The 21,540-nt window shown below is 44.8% G+C and overlaps 1 protein-coding gene across 6 annotated transcripts; it reads right to left on the bottom strand.

The window, feature by feature from the left end:
- Positions 1 to 1,090: 1,090 nt before the first annotated feature.
- rbm47 (RNA binding motif protein 47) lies at positions 1,091 to 19,695 on the bottom strand. 6 transcript variants are annotated; one of them, XM_084465628.1, is made up of 7 exons: positions 19,462 to 19,695; positions 8,597 to 9,475; positions 7,845 to 8,181; positions 7,395 to 7,418; positions 6,645 to 6,854; positions 5,183 to 5,397; positions 1,091 to 4,605 (listed from the first exon to the last, which is right to left on the bottom strand). In XM_084465628.1, exons 2-7 carry the CDS (start codon positions 9,440 to 9,442, stop codon positions 4,357 to 4,359), a joined length of 1,881 nt encoding a protein of 626 aa, XP_084321754.1. In that variant the 5' UTR covers positions 9,443 to 9,475; positions 19,462 to 19,695; the 3' UTR covers positions 1,091 to 4,356. The 6 variants fall into 6 exon arrangements, with proteins under 6 accessions (XP_084321754.1, XP_084321756.1, XP_084321755.1 ...); XM_084465630.1 differs by having other exon boundaries at positions 6,645 to 6,851; XM_084465629.1 differs by lacking the exon at positions 19,462 to 19,695 and adding an exon at positions 13,545 to 13,689.
- Between the last annotated feature and the right edge of the window lie 1,845 nt (positions 19,696 to 21,540).

Below are 21,540 nucleotides of genomic sequence, written 5' to 3'. Positions count from 1 at the left end.
CAAATCCTTCGTTTGAATGTACTATAATTATATCATTATTACATTGTTGTTGTTATTAATGACAATAATTCGTAATGTTATTATCAGAGCTTTTTTTTTTTTTTTTTTTTAATTATTAGAATATTTTAGCAACGAAATCACCGATTTATATTTTGTGAAATGTCCTTAAGATGAACTGTAACTAAAAACTGGATGCAATTAGCTCCCCAGAGCCAACATGGCCGCCATAGAAACACGACGGTCTCACTGTGGCACGGAAACGACATGCCACCAGATGGCGGTGTCCTATAAGGTTGGATGAAGACCCATTAAAATAGCACCCCTTTCATTCAGAAACAAAAAAACATGGAAAATACGTGCTTAAACTGAAGAAAGCAGAACGAGACGTTATTATCAATACATGTTAATGCTCTACGTGGAAATCCTGCCTAAAAGAAACGTTGAGCATATGTAGGCCTAATGAAACAATCAAAAATCGTATTTAATAAATAGTTCCACAGGACCAGAATTAAATTTGGAAATATAATGTTGAACAGTTAGAAGAAGACTTTGGCCTTCTTTTGTGGCAATTTCAGGGAACATAGAATAATGAACACATTAAATATAGGCTTTAATGGACGACTGTGTTAATGTTGCTTATGTATTGTTAAATAAAGGAGTTCATTATATAACGTAATAACATGCATAGTTTATATGTTCCTTTTAACTGTTAAATATTTGTCTATATCATGTGTGGGCCTACTCAAGTAGGTCTACATACAAGTTATAGATAAGTTCATGCTTGAAACTATAAGCTTGCGTCACGGTTGATGCCAGTATGTTTCTGGAGCAAAGGTGAGCTCCACCAAAAGATTAGGAAATTATTACAAACCATGGGGCTCTTTTCTTTTCAAATAACACATTGCCGAACATTGAGGTCAAGGACAGTTTTTAAAGCCTAATAATCCAGAACAAAAGGTCCATTCTGAACTTCATGGTGGACTTAATCATACTTAAATATTTTTTCATGATCTGGCTGCATTGTGTTTTGTATAGTAGACATATGAGGTTGGAGACAATAAACATACATAAGGGAAACCACCACACCACATCTTTTTGAAAATGCTTTATTTACCTACTTTCTTAGCTATAAACATAATGCTGAAATACGTTTTCTTTTCAAACAAACCTTCTGTTAGAAAATAGTCTGCATAGACATTCAAAGCTGAAGAAAAGAGCACATTTTTGCCTAAGAAGAAAATGAAAAGAAAATACAAACAACGCGAGAAGAGTTAGCGTGTTAACACATTTTTTGGACGGACGTTTCTAGCATAGCTGAAGACAGTAGTGGTTCATTGGTCACAGGTGCGGTAGGCCTGCAGGTGGGAACGCAGATGTGAACCAGATCACATGATCTGAGGAGGACGTTTGCCCAGATCTTTCTCACCTTGGAGTCAGCCTGTCCATGTCCTACAAATTAGTACCATCCAGTCAATGGAAAAAATAAAAAAACACAAAGATTGTAACACCACTGTGTTCCCAATCACATCCAATCCAACTCAAAATGATACATGTTAATAGCATGAAACACATTGGAAAACAAAAACAACACAGCTTCAATGTTTTAAAACCTATTGGACACTTTGGCAAGTTTTTAAACTGTTTTTTAACCCCTAAATAAGGTGTATATAAAGAATAGATATTCGGAAAGACAAAAACATTTGATAATATATTATATACGTTATTTTCTCACTTCACACATAAAACAAGTAATGTATATATTAAATATATCCTGACTTGTCATCGCAAAATAAATTCATAAAAGCCGTATTTAGCAGTTGTTTTTTGTTTCGTTTTTTAAAACAAATTCCAGTTACGTTAAGGAGCAGAGAAGCAGTACAGTATAGCATGCAACGTCCACAAAAAAATGGCCCGTTTACAACCAGCAAATGCTAATCATTTCATCAGCCCCTTAGCTAGTTAATGTCAATCTGATAGTATGGAATGGAAAAATATCTTATTCAAATGTTTGCGGAATGGTTTACCAGTGTAAATGTGTGTATTTAATATACAAAATGGCTGGTTTGGAGTGTTTAATTGTCAATCAGCAGCTTTATATTTGTTTGTGTGAGTGTGTGTGTGTGTAGGTATATGTTCCCAGCGCTTTGGTAGTACACGCACATTGTCTACTTGCATATCATTGAGTGAGGTATTGTTCCAGTCGTTCCCAGTTAGTGAACTAGTTTCCAGTTTAAAAAGTGCCAGCTCAACATTCATAGGGGTCATTTTCATATTTGCTTCATCTTTGAGTCAAAGCTCTGTCAAACACACAGGCACAGAGCTAGACAAACCAAACCCCTTCAACATTTGAAATTATGCTAAGTAGCCTGTATTAAATATCTCTTCATTTGAAATCGGCAAACATCTGCCATTTTAAACATGGTTAAGTGCACCTTGGTCAAGCCGAACCGGAGAGGGAGAGAGAGAGAGAAATGGAAAGTGATACGGTAGGCCTTACAAAACAAGAAAAAAACTGAGGAAAGGTTGTGGGAGAACAGTGGACATGTTAGCTTTTTCAAACTAGAGCTGTTACTCTTGTTTCTCTACCTTCCTGACCACACTGCTCTTATTTCATGGCATTAGAAAAGGGTTGTGTTCTGCAATGTCGTGATGGTCTTTTCTCACTTTCACCACAAATGTGGGTCTGGCATACTTTGTTAAGGCACAGCTTGAAATATAAAAAAACTGAGGCCTGAGTAGGCTTATAAAAGGCACTGTTTTCAGACAGACATAATCTTCTTTTGGTAAAAGATACTCACTGAAACCATAGATTTTAACGTTTTCAATCCAAGAAGATCGATAGCCAGTGCCAGTGAGAGAATAGGTCAGAAGAATTGTCTCTTATTTCTCTCCATATTTGTTCACTTTTTAGGAGTTAAAACGACGCAAAGATAATAATAATAATAATAATAATAATAATAATAATAATAATAATAAAAAAGAATTACATAAAACAAATGAAATATTTAAAAACATCAAGCAAGTTCAGTCTTCATCTCCTGGCAAATGTCAAGTTATACTTGTCTACAGCTAAAGGTCATGTCGCTGTAAATGTGTTGTGCATTAAAAACAATGCCAGATGTGCCAGCATCACAACCCATCACACCAGTGGCAAAACTTTCCAGCTCACTTCAAATTTAGTATTTGTTCCTCATGTTATCAATCAGAAAAAAAACATAGTTAGCTAGGTTTCTGCAAACAAACCCAAGATATATATATTTGAACAGGTTAAATCGGCATAGAAATATGCAAACTAAATATAGGCAAATAAACACAACACATAATAACCTAAACTAACTAAAAACACCAAAGAGGAACCTATTATGTATACTTCAGTACGCAGCACACATACAGTGTGGACAGACCACAATACAAAGAGCGTAGAGGGCTATGGAATGTACTATGTTAATGAAAAAATACTAACGACTTAAAAAATAAACAACTACAGAAACTCACCATCTCCACTGACGTTCTCTTTTCTCAGTTGTTGCAGATGTTATACTATTTTATACTTTTATGCAATTTTGTGCTTTCTTTTCTCCAAATATTTTCATATATATTATATAACCGTTAGAGATGACCATGTTTAAAAAGGCATTCTCTTTCTCACTTCAAAAAAAACAAAATACAAACATCGAAATACAATGTGGAGCGACACGAGAGAACTCTCAAATACAAACTCTTCACAAATACTTTAAAGTACCTTTGAAGCCCAACAACAACAACAACAACAACAACAACACCAACAGCCACCAGGGTGGGGATAGAGGAGTGTGGGTGCTTGCTGGTCTCACAGGTCGTGTAGTGGTGCCAGAAGTGACACAGAGGGATGTGGGGTTCCACAGGGTACAGTATGTGTCACTTCCTGGGTGGGTCTGGTAGGGACTCGTTGGTAGAGGTGCTAACCCGCTATGGCGAGGCCTTTCTCTTGCCCGCTGCCTCGGTTCCTCCAAGAGGCCAGCAGTGGACACTGAGGCAATCAAAGATCATCCATTTGGCATCAGTTTCACTAGCAATGGTATTAGAAAATAATACATATATGTATATATGTATATATATATATATATATATATATATATATATATATATACTGTATATAGGCTATATATATACAAACATATATCTGTATAATCTCAGAGTTTTGGAGGCCCCAACTAGGCCCAGACACAGTTTCACGATGCTGGTGCGAGACCAAAAAAGAGTTGAGACGCTGCGCGGGTCGCCGTAGTGAATCAAAACAGTCCCAACCAAAAACCCCCTTTAAAATAAGCTAAACTAAAACTGGCGCTGAGCGGCGTTCTCCATGTGGCGGCGCCATCAGTAGGTCTGGTAGATGTCGTGCAGGGGCATCTGGAAGGCGGCCGTGGCGGGGAAGGCCTGCGGCATGGCGTAGCCATAGCCGCCGTATGTCGCCGCGGCGACGGCGGCGTTCTTCTGCAGTGCGGCGAGCGCGGCCGAGTTTGCGGCGTAGCTGCCGATGGGCATGTAGCCGGCGCCGTACAGACTGGCGGTCGGGATGCGCTGCACGTTGTGGGCCATGGCGTAGACGGGCGTGATGGGGCGACCCTGCAGAGGAGGAGGAGGAGGAGGAGGAGGAGGAAGGAGGTTGGCTGTCAGTAAGGTGGAGAGAGGGTCGTAGCGGAATTGTAGCGGCATCCAACTTTGTGTGCGGATTTGTGACCCACCAAAACACAGATAATGACATCTTCAATGTAGACTGGAACCAAAAGTCACCCACAAAAGCCATTTCAACAGTTTAACCCAAACTCTCCCCAGAACTGTTGCTAACTGCATTTTTTTTTTTACAGTTTATGACTATGTTGTTGTTGTTGTTAATGGAAAACTGGCAATACAACTACTATTCTGTTGTGACAGTTCTGTTGTGACATTCTGACAGTACAGGAGGAGTACAACATCACATCCCTCATTCTGTATCTGCTCTGATGTGTGTGTGTGTGTGTGTGTGTGTGTGTGTGTTTGCCTCCCAACTCTCATGCCTGTTCTCTCCGTGTCCTTTTTTGTACGTAATGACTCGTTTCCTGTTTAGGGATCAATAAAGTTGATCCCCATTCTAAGGAGGTGTCCCATAACGTGTGTCAAGCATCGTAGGGGGGGAGCTGTGTATAAGGGGGTGTGTCCTGACCTGGTACGGGGGAGGCGTGGACACGGCAGGCAGCATGTTAGCCGCTGCGGCGGCGGCGGCAGCGGCGGCGGCGGCCGCAGAGCCGTGCTCGGCCTGCTGCATGGCCATCGGCTGCATGAGGTGCTCCATGCCGTGCATCTTCCCCTCCTCCATCAGCTTGGCCCCGGGGCCGGCGCTGAACACTGAGTACTGGCCCGCCAGACCGGGTAGGGCCACTGAGGACAGAGAGGAGAGGGGAGGCGGTGAGGTCGCCACCGGGGGTAGGAACATGGCAAGTGGTGTGATTTGATGTGGATGTGGATCGTGAGGGTGGAGTAGAGATTTATTGATTTATATGGAGAATGAATTTGTAAGGGAAAAAGAGTGGAAAAAGAAGCAGACACACACAGGCTGGGAGGAGGTTGCCCTGGAAGGAAGATTTAAGAGGTTGCACAAATTGGCTGGCGTGGTGTGATTGGGATTATAATGGGGCTCAACTTTGGATTAACCCCAACATTGCAAAACATAAACACACACACACATACACACGTGTGCGCGCACACACACACACACACACACACACACACACACACACACACACACACACACACACACACACACACACACACACACACACACACACACACACACACACACACACAAATCCTCATTCACACAGACATAGAAACATAGAAAGTCTTACACAGCGTCACTCATTATTTCAGAGGCACAAATATTGTGATCCTTTAATTTGGACACACTCTTTAAAAATTAAATTAGCTTTGGCTTTAAGATCTTTCCAGAGGGACCATCAAGAAAAATCCATGTAGACTAAACTCTCCTCTGGTCCACCGATGGCTGGATTACTTTGACGGTGGACAGGAAAAATCCACTACATTGCTTCGCATGGTTAAAAATTCTTGAACAACATGCAATGTAGAAGTTGTAACATAACAGGGATATACAATAGAAGACCCCTGCAAAACAGTGAATCTGTTGGGATGTTTGCATATTCAACTCCGGCCCTAAAGGAACAGTTGTTTAGTTAACAATACAGCTGAATAACTCCAACATTTGATTTTTACTACAAATTATCATGGAAAGCAAACATGCGATCAACCACTTTCAAGCAATAGCCAAGGAAGTGAATTAGTGTGAAGCAGGAAGAACAGCAGAACAGAGCGCTACGACTGGCCCCGTGTCAGGCTGACAACAGGAAGTCAGGGAAAAGTGTTCGGTGTCAGTGCCGCTTCCTGCCATCCCACCACTACCAACGTTCCCGGCCCCCGATTTCCCAGAATGCAGCACCACACAGAGAGGAAACGGAGAAGGAAGGACTTTTGTTGTTTTAGTGAAAGGTTTATGTTTTAGTTTTTAGGTAGTGTAGGAGTGGATGGGGTTGGGGGTGGGGGTTGAGGAGTGGGGGTTGAGGGTGGGGGTTGAGGAGTAGGGTGGGGTGGGGGCGGTCATCTATCTCACTGACTTGCGCCAGGTTTGATGCCAACGGGGTTGACGGATGAGGCCAGCTCCAGGCCAGTCATCAGCTCATAGGGCGTATCGGACTGCTTGGCCTTGCCGTCATGGTAACGGCTGTAGATACCGCGGCCGGCGGAGTAGCCTCCCAGGTACGACCCCCGCGGCCCGGGGGTCCGGGTACCTGGTGCGGCGCGGCCACGACCCCGCACAGTACCTGCTTGAAATATGATACACAATATTATATTATATGAAGGGTATATAATATAATATCATGACGTGGGCCTAGGCTGGTGGTACATACTCTAGGTCCGGATCGTTACTGAGCGGAGCAGTGAAGGAGGGCAGCGTATAGCGACTGGGGTTTGTTTATTTTATTCACCAAAATGTTTTTTTTTTTGGAATTGTACCTTGAAATGGGTCAGGCTAATGTTATGCTACTGTATTATGCTAATTCCTCACAGCATCCAGTATCTATGAAGTATAAAAGGTATAGAGCGGGAAAACATTTCTCTGCATTTTGGAAATTCCATGGGAATCTTTTTCAGAAGTCTTCTCTTCCTCTTTTAGGTTTTATTTTAAATGCGTTTCAGTGTTTTGAAATGCTAGTGTTTTTGTTCGTGAACATCATCATCATCATCATCATCATCATCATCATCATCGTAGATGTAAAGTGACAGCAGAGCAGAGAGGAGGTGTTAGACTGGGAAGCATGTTGGTCATTCAGGTATTAGGTAGGAATAAGGATGTGAGAGATTACCATCGTTCTGTATCATTGGGGCTCCTTTGGAGAGAAAACCAAAACACAATGATTGTTGAGAGTCGAATAGATTGTGTCTCGCTTCCACCCAAAGACCATATATAATCATCAACAGTAATAGGTTTAGCATTCAAATTAAAATGGTCCAGGTCAACTCATTAACCTTGTTTCACATTGAAACAACTCTTGTGATTTGAGGCCACAAAACCTTCATCAAGTTAAACTTTCAGCCAGTAAAGTAATAGCCATCACAGATTAATTGAGTCATAATAATTTTATACGAGTTATTAATTTAGATTGAGAGTCAAATGATTCAAATTAGATGCAAATAACTGAACATTTGAACTGCCTTTTCCATCAACATTACCAAAAATCTAATAATCGACTGAGCACAGATCCTTCCATACTCAAACTGTATTAAAAACATAAAGGCATTTAGCGTGTTCTTACCTTTGACGAAGTAGTCCCTGTTGGGCCCGATCAGTGTGCTGTAAGGGTATCCGTAGTACGTGAGCGTGTACGGGTCGCACTGGTAGATGTAGTTCTGCTGGGGCGTCTCAGCCGGCGCAGCGACAGTGCCCCCTTTGGAGGCCTTCTGGTAGCGTGTGTACTGCTCCTTGTCCACAGGCTTGGCCAGGGTCACCTCGATGCAGGAGCCCTCCACCTCAGTGCCGTTGAGGTGGTCCATGGCCAGAACCGCGTCGTCCCGGGAGGTGAAGTGGACGAAGGCGTAATCGCGGATCTTCTTGACGCGTTCCACGCAGCCTTGGTTCCACTGGCCGAAGACCTGAGGAACAGGAGGAAATACACCAGGCACTCACTACTGGGGTTCAGAGCTGAATCAGTCTGATTGTTGTCTGACTGTTTTTAAAAGATGGCACGGCCAATCGTGACAAATACTGATCTGGGCCTGTATTGTTTAACTGGTAACGCATGGCATAAATGCCAGGGTGAGGGGTTTGATTCCCACTGGGGGCTACCCTTGCCAAAAGTGTATTCACTTGAATACGCCATTTGGCGTGTTCAATCTATGTTCTAAATATTTACATTTTGGTTTGAGGATTATAATCAAAATCCTCTTTTACTTTGTATTGAACATTGGTGCGGTTGATGTGGAATCTGGTGCAAGTTCTTTTTCTTTTGTGACTGATAGAAACGGATAGCGGCTGACAGCAGCACCCGACGGAGAAGAGGACCGGTACCTTCCGCAGGGTCTCCTCGCTGGTCTCCATCATGAGGTTGCGGACGTAGAGGATCTTCACCGTCTCCATGACGTCCTCGTCCACGTCGATCTCCGGCTCGGCCCAGTCCACGGCGATCTGGTGGCCCCACAGCTGGATCCGCCCGGGCATCAGCTTCCTGCGCGCCATGGCGGCGGCGCGGTGCGACTCGTACTCCACGAAGGCAAAGCCTCGGTTCTTCATCTTGTCGGCGGCGCTGGCGTACACGATGACGTCCAGCACGCCCTCCGTCACCTTGGACACCTCCTCCAGGATCTCCTCCCGCTTCTTGGTCTTGGGGATGCCGCCGATGAACAGGCGGCAGTTGTCCACCGAGCAGCAGACCCCCAGCAGGCGCCCCGGGCGCACCTCGTAGTTGTTGAGCTCCCGCACCGCCCGCTTGGCCTCGTGCTTCTGCGTGTACATCACAAAGGCGTAGCCGCGGTTCTTGCCGTCAAAGTCCATCATCAGGCGCATCTCGTAGATGCGGCCCACCGACTCGAACACCGGCACCAGTTCGTCCTCGTACACGTCCCGCGGGATCTTGCCCACGAAGATCTCGCAGCCGCGCGGGGGCGCCTGGCCGTCCCAGCCCGGCGGGGGGCCGTACTTGCGCTGGCCGTTCTCCTGCACCATGTCGTAGCCGGTGCGCTCCATCAGGGTGACCAGGGCGGCCTCGTTGGGCGCGCCGGCCACGCCCTCGGGGACGGACACGTGGTCGTGGTGGGCGAGCAGGTGGGAGGGGCCCGCGGGTGGTTTGGCGCTGCTGGAGGGGGTGGACTTGTTGCTCATGGTCACGGAAGAGGAAGCGGGGTCTTCGGCTGTCATTCTGAAAGGACCATCCAATGTGGAATCTGGAGCCTGCATTGTGGAGTAGAGCAGAGGGAATCTTTAAGGTCCCGGAAGGGCAGTTTGTTTTACAACAGTAGCTGCAGTAATACAAAACCACCAAACAATACGTAGTTAAGACTAACATCATAAAGTCAGAGGTAGAACACCGACCAAGGAGGTGCCAAGGCATACACTTGGAGTCCACTCTTAATAATATAGTCCTTATAATAACAAACATGTGATAATAATGAAAATACACAAAAGTGTAAGCTAGCAAAGGAACATCAATAAGTATATCAATGGTATACAACAAGGACGATTATCTTCTATTCTAGGTCATCCTGTCCAGAAACCAATTAGACATGCAGAGCAACATCGTCAAAGTGTAACATCGATCCCCTGGGGACTCTAATGCCCTGTCCCAATTCTCCCCCTTCCCCTAGATTTGAGCCCTAACCCTCGATGTTGCGTGTTCCCGTGAAGGGGTAGGGTGTCCCAATACTTAGGGGAGCAAGGGGGAGTGCTGTTTTCCCCTTAAAATCAACCCTTGAACGCTAGCCAGCTCTGGAGCTGACTTGCAGCTAAGGGCACTCAAAGCAAGTGTTCTTGTTAAGGGGAGAAAAATGGGACTGGGCCTTAACCTGCATCCTTTACAAGGGTCTTATATGCCCTTGTGACAAATGCATCATGACAAAATTCCAGCATTCTCAAAAGAGTTACGGCGAAGCAAAATTTGGCGAAGTAAATGAGAATACGATCTATATATACGATCTATATGATTTATACGGTCTATAAATCATGCACCCTGCCCTCCCTATCACTAGTTTTACTGCATTGTTATGCTGAGGTTCTCAGTTCCCGGCTTGACCTTTGACCCTGATCGGGGGGAATAAAGGGCTGTAAACCTTGACACCCTCGACTCAAGGTTCACAAGAGTTTAACCAGGTCACATGGGCTCCACTTGGGTGACTTGTGTGTATGTGAGCTTGTGTGCGTCTGTCTGTGTGTATATGTGTGTGTGTTCTTCAGAAATGTGAAGTCCAATGTTTCCATGTAGAATGTTTCCAAAACTGATTTGGTCCCAAGGGAAGATTGAATTGGGCTGCCTTCTAGAGGATAGAGTTAAACATAGTGATCAAACAGCACCTCTCACTACAAGGGATTTGTGGAGAAGAAGGATCTTTATTAATGTAATTGCGCATGGAAAAACACTACACAACTAAATGAATATTCTGCATTTGACACATCACTAGCTGTATTACTAGGAGCATTAGACCATCACTATCTGCAGCACTAGAAGCATTAGACCATCACTAGGAGTGGGTAGCTCTGTTTAGAGCCCCGGGGACCAACTCCAGGTCTGATGCTGGTGCCTTGGTCATGGACACAGGCAACCTAACATGCATGTTTTATGGTCCTTATAGTGTTGGAGGAAGCCAGAGACCCCGAATGAAACCAACGTGAACACAGGTCAAAACCCAGGACCTTCTTGCTGTTAGGCAGCAGTGCTAACCACTGTGCCCAGGGTAAGCCTGAATGCTTTTGTGTAACTGTGTGTGTGTGTGTGTGTGTGTGTGTGTGTGTGTGTGTGTGTGTGTGTGTGTGTGTGTGTGTGTGTGTGTTGCTTTATTAACAAGTGCACAGTAAATGGGAAACAGAGAACAATCAGAAATCGGCTTCCGACACATAAACCTCTTACTCCCCGGCCTGTTTTCCGTCCCCGACAGAACAGAAAAATGCCAAAGTATTTAAATCCCCAGATAACTACAGTTTATAAAACACGGGGACGACCAAACAAAGACGCAACCTGAACCAACTGTGCAGTCTTTTTCCTCTGACCAAACGTGGTCACCTACGTAAACAGGCCAGAACCAAGTTACCATGGTAATGAACGGGGGTTTGACCTCACCCGATACCCACACCTCCTCCACCTACCCATGTCACAGAAATAGCTAGCTGTCATAGAAGGTAAAATTGATTATTTGACCGCCAATTAAGACACTGGAAAGACAACTAGAGTACTAGAATATATTAAATATATATAACCCACTACATTATGAGATCATTTGTGATAATTAGTGATCATTTTGAGATAACAACCACTTTATCAGCGGGGTTAAAAGCATAACTAGCATAGTTATGCTTAGTTTCAAATTTGTAGTTTCATATTTGTGTCAGTTTTCTTGGCAACGTCTGGTGGGTTCACCGTGCCAGTGGCTGAACTCTGCGCATGGTGATGTTCGGTACTACTGATGACGGGACGGGAGCTATTCTGTTTAACACAAAGTGCCGTTTCCATAAAAAAAAATTTAAAAAGCAGTGAGAGACATGCGCCCGCTGCCGCCGCGGTGACTGCTAATGCTTAGCCGACGGAAGCAGTTAGTCTTTTTCAACACCTCCTCACACTGCCCCTCAACGCCCAGAAGCTTGCCTCCTCTGTGCGAACAGCTAGCATGACTCGGCGCCTCTTATCAGTCTTTTATCAGGGCTGTTTAATGACAAAGGGAGGACAATATCCAGGGTGGGAGTTGCTACTCCTAACACAACAGCCCTACGTGATATCCACGCTCGACACACTGTAGCCAACTGTAGCCGGCTGGTGGTGGCGACCGCTTTCTAGACGGTGGTCTGGTGGTCTGGCCGTGGAGGTTTATATTATGTTGGTATTTCCAGTTAAAAGCACGCAGGAGTTGATAGCGTGGAACCGGGTTGAAATGCTACTAATGTGCCCAGTGGTTTATCTCATTTACAAGGAAACGTGGAGGAGATACCTCTTCCTTGGTGAGATAAAGAAAAAAATAAGATGTGTGTGTGTGTGTGTGTGTGTGTGTTTGTGTGTGATAGCCACACAATAAAACACGGAAATGTTAAGAGGATAAGGAGATGACTACATTCAAGGGGGGGGAAATTCTGCGGTACGGAAAATAAAAAACAACACATTTATTTGCTAGCTAACCCATTGACTACCTACCTCTGTTCTTAGTAACAGCTGACCTTTAATACAGATGTGTGTGTGTACGTGTGCCTGTGTGTGAGAGAAACATGAGGACATGAGGCGACCACAGGTAGATGATTAACCTCAGCCAACGCAAATCACAGCTCACTCACATGAACAGAGAGGGGAGGTGCATTTAACAATCTTACAACCTGTGTTCCTGATGAACCACTCCATTGAATAAAACAAACGGTCGTCACAGGGTCACGGAAACAAGGTTCAAGATAACTTTTATAACATTTTATAACGGGGTCAAAGTTATGTATATGATTGACCGAGGCACCTGATCCTCTACATATTAACTGTGTCTCAAAATGCTACTGTTGGTTGGGACTCGGGAGCGCGGCTGTGTCTCTCTAGATCTGTGAACTTCTGATTTATGTATGGCTTTGCTGCGCTACCAACTGAATACACGTTGCTGTGGGAATATGATGTATTTCATCAAGTGCCCCCTTAAATCTTATAGTGGATATGAATTCTCAAGACCTCGATCTCAGTATAGCTCAGCTCTCCCTGGCACGTGGAGACCCAGTGGTCACTCGCTGACCCCCTAGTAACGGGGTCAGTCGGCTACAGAACTGCAGCCGCACCAAGGAAACACCGGCGTTCTCGCTGGCTCTTTAACGTCGTCGTTTTTTCAACCCAACCGACAACCAAATGATGTTCTAAAATGCGACTGGCGTTAAAATGTTATTTCTGATTTTAAAAATACTAAACTCAATTCAACACAGATGAACCTAACACGATACCTAAACTAAAAGATCACAATTTAAATTACCTCAACTGCCCTTTCTAATTTACCTCATCTGTCCGGCCCAGATTCTCTCAAAGTCTCCCTTGAACAACACAAAGCATTCAACCTAAAGCTCTGACAGCCCTCTCTGTACGCCGGTAGGCAGCCATTCAATTCAAGCTGCCACAGTGTTATCAAGCAGTAACAATTCCTCAACCGCGATACAAAACAAGGCAGTTACAAAGAAGGATGTGCAACCGAATAGGCAGCAAACTTTCGTAAAAGAGGAAACCGCGGAAGGACAGGAAAGAGGAATAGAGAGAGAGAGAGAGACAGGGAGAGAGAGGAAGGGTAAAAGCAAGCATATCTACCCCTGTTCTTTCACAGCACTCCGCACTCTGGCCGGCCTATCTGGGAGTGTGAGTCCACCTCCATAAGAGACAGGTACAGAAGGGCACTGGGAGGCGGACCTCCTTGACACACACACACACACACACACACACACACACACACACACACACACACACACACACACACACACACACGCACACACACACACCCTGGGCCAGAGCTTAAGCCAGACCACAAGCGTGTAGGGAGGAGGGGCTAAAATCTTTGCTTGTGTGTATGTGTTTGTGTGTGTGTGTGTGTGTGTGTGTGTGTGTGTGTGTGTGTGTGTGTGTGCATCAAGATGGGCGGAGCACATCTTTGCAATTGCAGAGATTAGGAGAAGACACACACCTGCACACACAAACACACACACACACACACACACTTTCATAAATAGAACACACACACACACACACACACACACACACACACACACACACACACACACACACACACACACACACACACACACACACACACACCAAAGCACCTGTTAGAGAGATCCACAAATCTTTGACTCAGCTTCTGCAGCGTTACTAATGTAGGAGGAGGAGCTGACTTTTGGGGTGGTTGACATGGGAAATGTAGTTTTCTTTTAAAATCTTTCTTGTGGCTACTAAGCTATGAGTGAGAAAATTGAAAATGAAGTTGACTAATAAACCCTAAATTAAACTATGAACGTACATGACATTACATTTACTGTTATATGCATATTATGCATTATATAAACCTTCAATGCTGACTTTGTCTAGAAGAAAACTAAGAAAACACCCTGTGCGTGTGTGTGTGTGTTTGTGTGTGCACAATATGTGTGTGCGCGTTCGTGTGCGCGCGCGTGTGTGTGTGCTTCTGGTGGGCGTGTGCGTACATGCACACAACCTTACGTGTGTGTTTGTGTACATAACAACGGCAAATGCATCGCTAACACAGCCTCACCTAAGCAAACAACATACGCCTTACTTCAGCGTCCAAGAGGGCGAAACACAGAGCCAACAGACGGTATAAAAACTAGTCCAGCCCTGCTGCCCTGCCTCCCTCAGTGCTTCCAGAAGGAGGTCTGCACACACAGGAGAGACAGGTTTGGGAGAGGCAGAGAGGAAGAGGGAGATAGATAGATGGTAACTCGGAAGTTTTGAATCGGCTTTGACAATGAACATGTCTATTTCCCCATGGCAATACAGCCATGGTGGATTAATTTGAGAGAAAGGAGAACCAGATAGAGAGAGAGTAGCAGATAGTAACAGAAAGAGAGAGTAACAAGATGAATAGAGAGAGTAACAAGAGAGAGAGAAAGAAAGAGAGTAACAGTGTGTGTGTGTGTGTGTGTGTGTGTGTGTGTGTGTGTGTGTGTGTGTGTGTGTGTGTGTGTGTGTGTGTGTGTGTGTGCGTGTGTTTGGTCAACAGAGCCCAGTGAGTTTCAGCCACTATTGAAACCAACGACAATCCGTCATGATTGAGTTACCAGGCAGGGAGAATAACCTGTTCAGCATGAACAACTGATGAAAGAGAGAGAGAGAGAGAGTGAGAGGGACAAAGAAAGATTTTCGATTTTTTTCATGTAAATAGCTATGGTGGTGGTGTTGGTGGGGGTGTGGGGTGTTGGTGGGGGTGGAGCGCGACACCATAAATGCACCCCTCCTTCGACCAAGGTTCAATCCAAATCACAGATTAACTGACAGGCAGCCATCAGAGCCGGGGACCAATGGCAGGCCGCCGGCCCTCAGCAGAGGCACGGTAATGATCTCCGGCCCGGCGGGCGCAGGGCCGGCCCGCTTAACCATTAAGCCACACAGGAAGGCCTGGTGATTGTACTGGCCCAGCTCGCTGACATGCCCCCCCACCCGCCCTGCAATCATTGCTCTGGTCTCCCTGAATCATTGGTGAGGACGAGACAGAGTGCTTTGCCAATGGACACTAACTGCTGGCAGCTGGCTAGATCAATATAAGAATGCAATAAAACAGCACAATAAAACAACATCTATCCTTACTGTCTATCTATCGTCAGTCAGGGAGATGATGGTGCACAAATAGCATTTATCGATCTGACTGACCGCCTGTTTGTCTATACATCCATCCATCAATGTATCTATCTATCTATCTATCTATCTATCTATCTATCTATCTATATATCTCTCTGTCTGTCTATCAATGAATGAATGAATGAATGAATGAATGAATGAATGAATCAATCAATCAATCAATCAATCAATCAATCAATCAATCAATCAATCAATCTATCTATCTATCTATCTATCTATCTATCTATCTATCTATCTATCTATCTATCTACCTATCTGTCTGTACGTCAATCCGTCTGTCTTTCTGTGGGTCTGTATGCCGGTCAGCAACAGAGGAAATATTGACCCACAGGTATGATTCAGGGGAAAACCCATGTGACAGACGGCGGTCAGACAGTGGGTGAGAGCTGCTGTCTGTCCGCTCCAACCGACCACAAGGCGTCAAAGCCCAGAGCCCAAACGAGAAGTGAGAAGTGTGTGTGTGGCAGGTCTTGAGACACGCCCAGTCCTCGAGCGCTGAGCTAGGGGTTCATCCGGAGACACAAACGGGATTCAACCACGTGGGGACTAAACCGATCAATAGCACAGGACGTGACGAGGAGGCACAGCGGGATCCGTCCGGACCAGGGTCGGACTGAACCTGTATGGCGGTGCATTCGTGTTGTTTGATTTGTACCTTAACACGCGGGGTTACAGACTGCAGTTCAGTGTGTATTTCAGGTTGTCATTGGCAATGAATTTCATTAGGTTTCAACTCAAAAGGGTTGGGTTGGACCATGTGGTACCAATACTTTTTTATTTGTTGTCACAATTTGTTTTGTGTTATAGCTTTGACTATCCAATTACTCACTAGTATTGTTGCACAATATAAGATGTGATGAATAATCAATGATGTAAACAAACATCAGACATTAGTAATAGACTTTGGCTTTTCCAATGTTAATGTACATTTCCCATGCCAAAGAAAGCCTTTTGATTTAAACATATTTGTGCTTTTCGACACTATAAGCTAAGCTTGGTTCTGATTCTGTTTGAGTCTGTGTTGCTGCATTACACCATTACCACCCAGTCAAATCATCACTGTCACAAGCGAGTCTTCATTCATTTGGTCACCACATTCTATCTCAAGGGCACCATCTCTCTATGCACCCACCGGCGAGTTTCACAATAAAAGCGTCTATTAGCCGCTACACGTTAGACACTTCACTAGAAAGATATTGGCAGGGTTTGAGGTCTTTCTCTAACGTCTATGCTAGTCCTCGTTTCATGTCTCCACCTTCCCTAGTCCCTCCTTGTTCTTTTTTCTTCTCTCCCTTGTTTCACCTCTTCACCGGTACCTGTTGCCCTCATTCCTGCCGCTCAACAGAGCCCGACAGGGGGGCAGGGGAGGAGAGGGGGGAGAGAGTTCAGTAGGGACAGAGATGAAAGCTGAGGCACATAGGGACGATGAGAGAGAGACATGGAGAGAGAGAGAGAGAGAGAGAGAGAGAGAGAGAGAGAGAGAGAGAGAGAGAGAGAGTGAGAGAGAGTGAGCGGGAGAGAGAGAGAGAGAGTGAGAGGGGGGAGAGAGAGAGAGAGAGAGAGAGTGGGGTGGGGGAGAGAGAGAGAGAGTGAGCGAGAGAGAGAGAGTGGAGTAGGAGAGAGAAAGAGTGAGAGGGGGAGAGAGAGAAAAAGAGAGAGAGTAGAGTAGGGGAGAGAGAGAGAGTGAGAGGGAGAGAGAGAGAGAGAGAGTGGAGTGGGAGAGAGAGAGAGGGAGAGAGAGAGAGAGAGAGAGAGAGAGAGAGAGAGAGAGAGAGAGAGAGAGTGGAGTGGGGGAAAGAGAGAGAGAAAGAGTTCTAACAACAGGGCATGAGACAGTTGGAACCATAGGTTCTCTAGAGGGTCTTCCCCAGAGGGCCCTTCAAACAGGACAGAACGTCAGGACAGGAGGACAGATTGGGCTGGTGGCAGACATGTTGACTCCTTTTCAGTTACTCACAGTTATTGGAATAAACAATCTTATCTTGTAATCTTACACCCTTATATTTAAGACCAAGAGCATCCAGAACTTATGGAGGCTCAGACTTGCAACTGCCAAACGATTCTAAAAAAAATATCATGGTCAGCCATTTTAAAGCGGCAATCATTAAGCGCTCTGTCTAAAGAGTTTTTTCCCCACTGAGGAAATCTCCATAAGACCAGAATGCATCATTGAAAGCGTGAAGATCCTGAACTTGTGTAACCTCAGACTAGTAGTCGGCCATTTTGAAGCATCAATCACTTCGTTTTTTATCCCTCTGGAAAGAAAAAGGAGTAAAATCTTGACAAAGCGGTGTAGATTAAGTTTTAAGTCAGCGCGTATACCCCCCCCCCCCCGTCGTCCAGTCCTCGCACAACTGGCTGTATTCATCGGGGAGCGCGCTAATTTGGTTTTAGCTTTATCTGAAAGAAGCTTTACGTCTGCCCGCAAACATTCCACAGCCTAATCAGTGCGTGTTCAAGGCCGTGGCAGACCTGCGTCCAGACAATCACTGCTGACGTTGACACTGTCCCCCTCGTGATAAAGACTTTACTGGCCCTGTGTGGATTAGAGGTCAAAGAGTTTCTATGTGTTATAACATTGATATGCTCCAACCATACATATATTCACTATGGTGTGTGTGTTGTTCCAACATTTATACCCGCTCTATCCCACTTATTACTTATACTGGCTTAACACTGACGCACGTGCGCACACACACGCACACACACACACACACACACACACACACACACACACACACACACACACACACACAGTTGTCCCTGAAGGTCCACCCTGTGTTAATACCTCAAGATAATTCTGTGTGTGTTTGTTCTAGTATAGAACTGCAGTGCTATACGTACATTGGCATTGTATTGTAATGACTTAATATTATTAATCAGCATTAGAAGGTGTGCATGCAGGTACACGTACAGGACAGACACGCACACACACACAAGCACACACACACACACACACAGCGTTTTTTACAGGGGTTAAAGTCCACACGTTACACCATCAAGGAACAGGAAGTGTCATGAATATAATACAAGCCTCGCCAGTATCTTAACCTGCCCCCACTCACACACACACACACACACTCCACCCTGTTAGCACACACACACACACACACACACACACACACACACACACTAATCTGCAGGTCCTGCTGGTTTCTAGTTTCTATACATGGTTGTCAGCAGTGGGTAGATGGCTTTAATGGCCTGTCCTTTGGCCCTAGTGTGTCCTGTAGCCTTACTAGTTCCCTATTAAAATCAGCAGTGTCCAATATCCTTGGTAAATTGATATACTATGTATATATATATATATACACAATATACTATAGTGTCTCAATAAAAAGCCATTACATTGTCCACCATCAGTCCTCCAGCTCTCAAACACTGTGAAGTTTACTGCCTTCCAATCTATAGACTTTACTTCTACATTATGTTGTTGTTTTTTATACACCAACTTATTTACAAATAAACCTTGCCACAACCTTGGCACTTGGCATTAAATTATTTCAGTAATAGCTGTTGCCAAGGGAATTGATGGCAGTTAGCCCCTCCCACAAAGAAGGAACAATTTGTCTTAAAAAAATCGACAGTGACTCTACTAAACTCTCATCACAACATTTTACAAATGCATGTTAGTGGCAGTAAAGGCACCACACGTGTACAAAGACGTGGTCAGGTGTGTGTGCGTGTGTGTGTGTGTGCGTGTGTGTATAAGGCGACGTACAACAGTACAACACAAGATGAACTCAAAAAAGCACAAAAAGAGACACAACGACTGACGTGTGTTTACAGAGAAAACACACACGGTTTAAACCGACTGGCGCCCCCCCCCCCACACACACATATACACACACACACATACCTGTATTCCACGCTGTGGAGCACGGCGACACACAGGAAGAGGTCCGAGGAGAGAGCGAGATGACGCGTGTAACCTCAGCTCATTCAGCGCTCGCTCTGCCTCGCTGGTGGGTGATCCTCTCTCGTCCCGCTCAGCCAGGGCCCTCCGTGTGTGTGTGCGTGTGTCTGAGGCAGGCAGGCCTTCTCACCCTCTCGCAGCAGTGTGGCTGTTTGACTGTGAAGACAGCAAAGGTGGATTAATGTTTACCTTGTGTGCCCGACAAACAGAGAGAGAGAGAGAGAGAGAGAGAGAGAGAGAGAGAGAGAGAGAGAGAGAGAGAGAGAGAGAGAGAGAGAGAGGTGGGGCCACCTTACGGCACATAACCCCCCCCCCCCCCCCTCCACCCCCCTCTCCTTACCTTTCTCGCTCCTTTGGTCTATTCTATGTCCCCCCCCCCCCCCCTCTCTCTCTCTCTCTCTCTCTCTCTCTCAGCTGATAAGGAAATGGGACAAAAGGAGAATCGGGGCGTGACAATTTCATTCTGATTGAAAACAATCAAAGGGTGTTAAGATTGAGAGAGACTTTGTGTATTTCTGTGTGTGTGTGTGTGTGTGTGTGTGTGTGTGTGTGTGTGTGTGTGTGTGTGTGTGTGTGTGTGTGTGTGTGTGTGAGAATGAGTACCTGTCTGTGTGAGTGGGTATCTTTCTGTGTGAGTGGGTACCCGTCTGTGTGTTTGTATGTGCCTGGGTGTGTGCATGTGCGTGTGTGTGTGTGTGTGTGTGTGTGTGTGTGTGTGTGTGTGTGTGCTGCATACAGAGGTAGTATAAATAATCACAGTTGAGTATATAGCCCTGAAAGTTCAAGATAAAGTCTCTCTTAACGACTTATGTAAGTAACTTTAGGTCATCTAAATGTATCTCAGATACTTTGAGTAAGTATTAGAGCAGCCCAATAAGAGAGGAGAGCCTTGGAAGAAGAGTTGTTTTCTTATCAGAGAAGAAGAAAAGTGCAACAAGCCTCTTTATGTACTGAGTCTGATACGCTTGGCTCCTATATGAAACAACACAGCCACTACATTTTGCTACATTTTAGCTTTGTGTGCTTTGCTCTTCGATCCTTAGTTAAAAGTGATTTGCTGTTTTGCTTTCTGTTTTCCCAGTTTTTTAAACATCATACCAAAGTGATCTATCACTTGATCCAAAAATATGACATTTATAAATCAAAGAGGAGGAAATAGTACACACACACACCTGTACTACGTATGCTACGTATACTTGGTGGAAAAATACTCACACTCACACTGCACATAATAGTTTTTAGGATGCCGTGACTGAGGTTTCAGACGTCAATTCCAGTAAGAATGGCAGTTAGTCTATTGATAGGTACAGTCACAAGGAAACCAGCCACAGAATGGTTTTTTTTATGACACAATGAATGATGTCAAGATGAACAGATAAGTGCTGCTCAGATTATCATAATAAGTATAATTATACACATACAAAATATGTCTGGTAGTTACTATGTAATAAATATGTGGCAGTAGGTTACATGCGGAAACATCAAATAAAAACGAACACAACCACACAGAGACAGACAGTTTAGTTTGTTTGAGAAACACTGTGATATGGTCCTATTCAAAGAAGGATGTATTTGTCAATTCGCCACGGTCAACTTCCCCTGAACCTCCCAAGGAATGAGGGACACCCCAAGAAAAAGACATTTATTCCTTCAGATGTCACTGCGAAGCAAACAATGCGACCGTTACAGTCGATTTACGCGGACAGTGATTCTATCGTGGAACAGGTGAAAAAAAGGGGGTTGTTTTGAAAGCAGCTTTGTTTGGTGCATGAGTCGGTGCGTTGGGCACACTGTGCTACGCCACAATGGAGCCTGATAAGGAGAGTGTAGACCAAACCTACACACATTCCAAGGGTACTCTTTATCACCATAGGAAAGAACGGAGAATGTAGGAAACAAACAAGGAAAGAGAGACACAAAACTACTTCCACGCACACAAAGTGTGAATAATTAAATGTAAACGTAGAAAAAGATGGAGAGAAGGAAAGAAATCAATTTAGAATTTAGATGAAAGGAGGTATA

The sequence above is a fragment of the Micromesistius poutassou genome (assembly GCF_964030765.1).
Source record: "Micromesistius poutassou genome assembly, chromosome: 3".
Lineage (NCBI taxonomy): Eukaryota > Metazoa > Chordata > Actinopteri > Gadiformes > Gadidae > Micromesistius > Micromesistius poutassou.
Note: the sequence above shows the minus strand (reverse complement) of the source record. Positions and strands in the feature narration are given on the sequence as shown.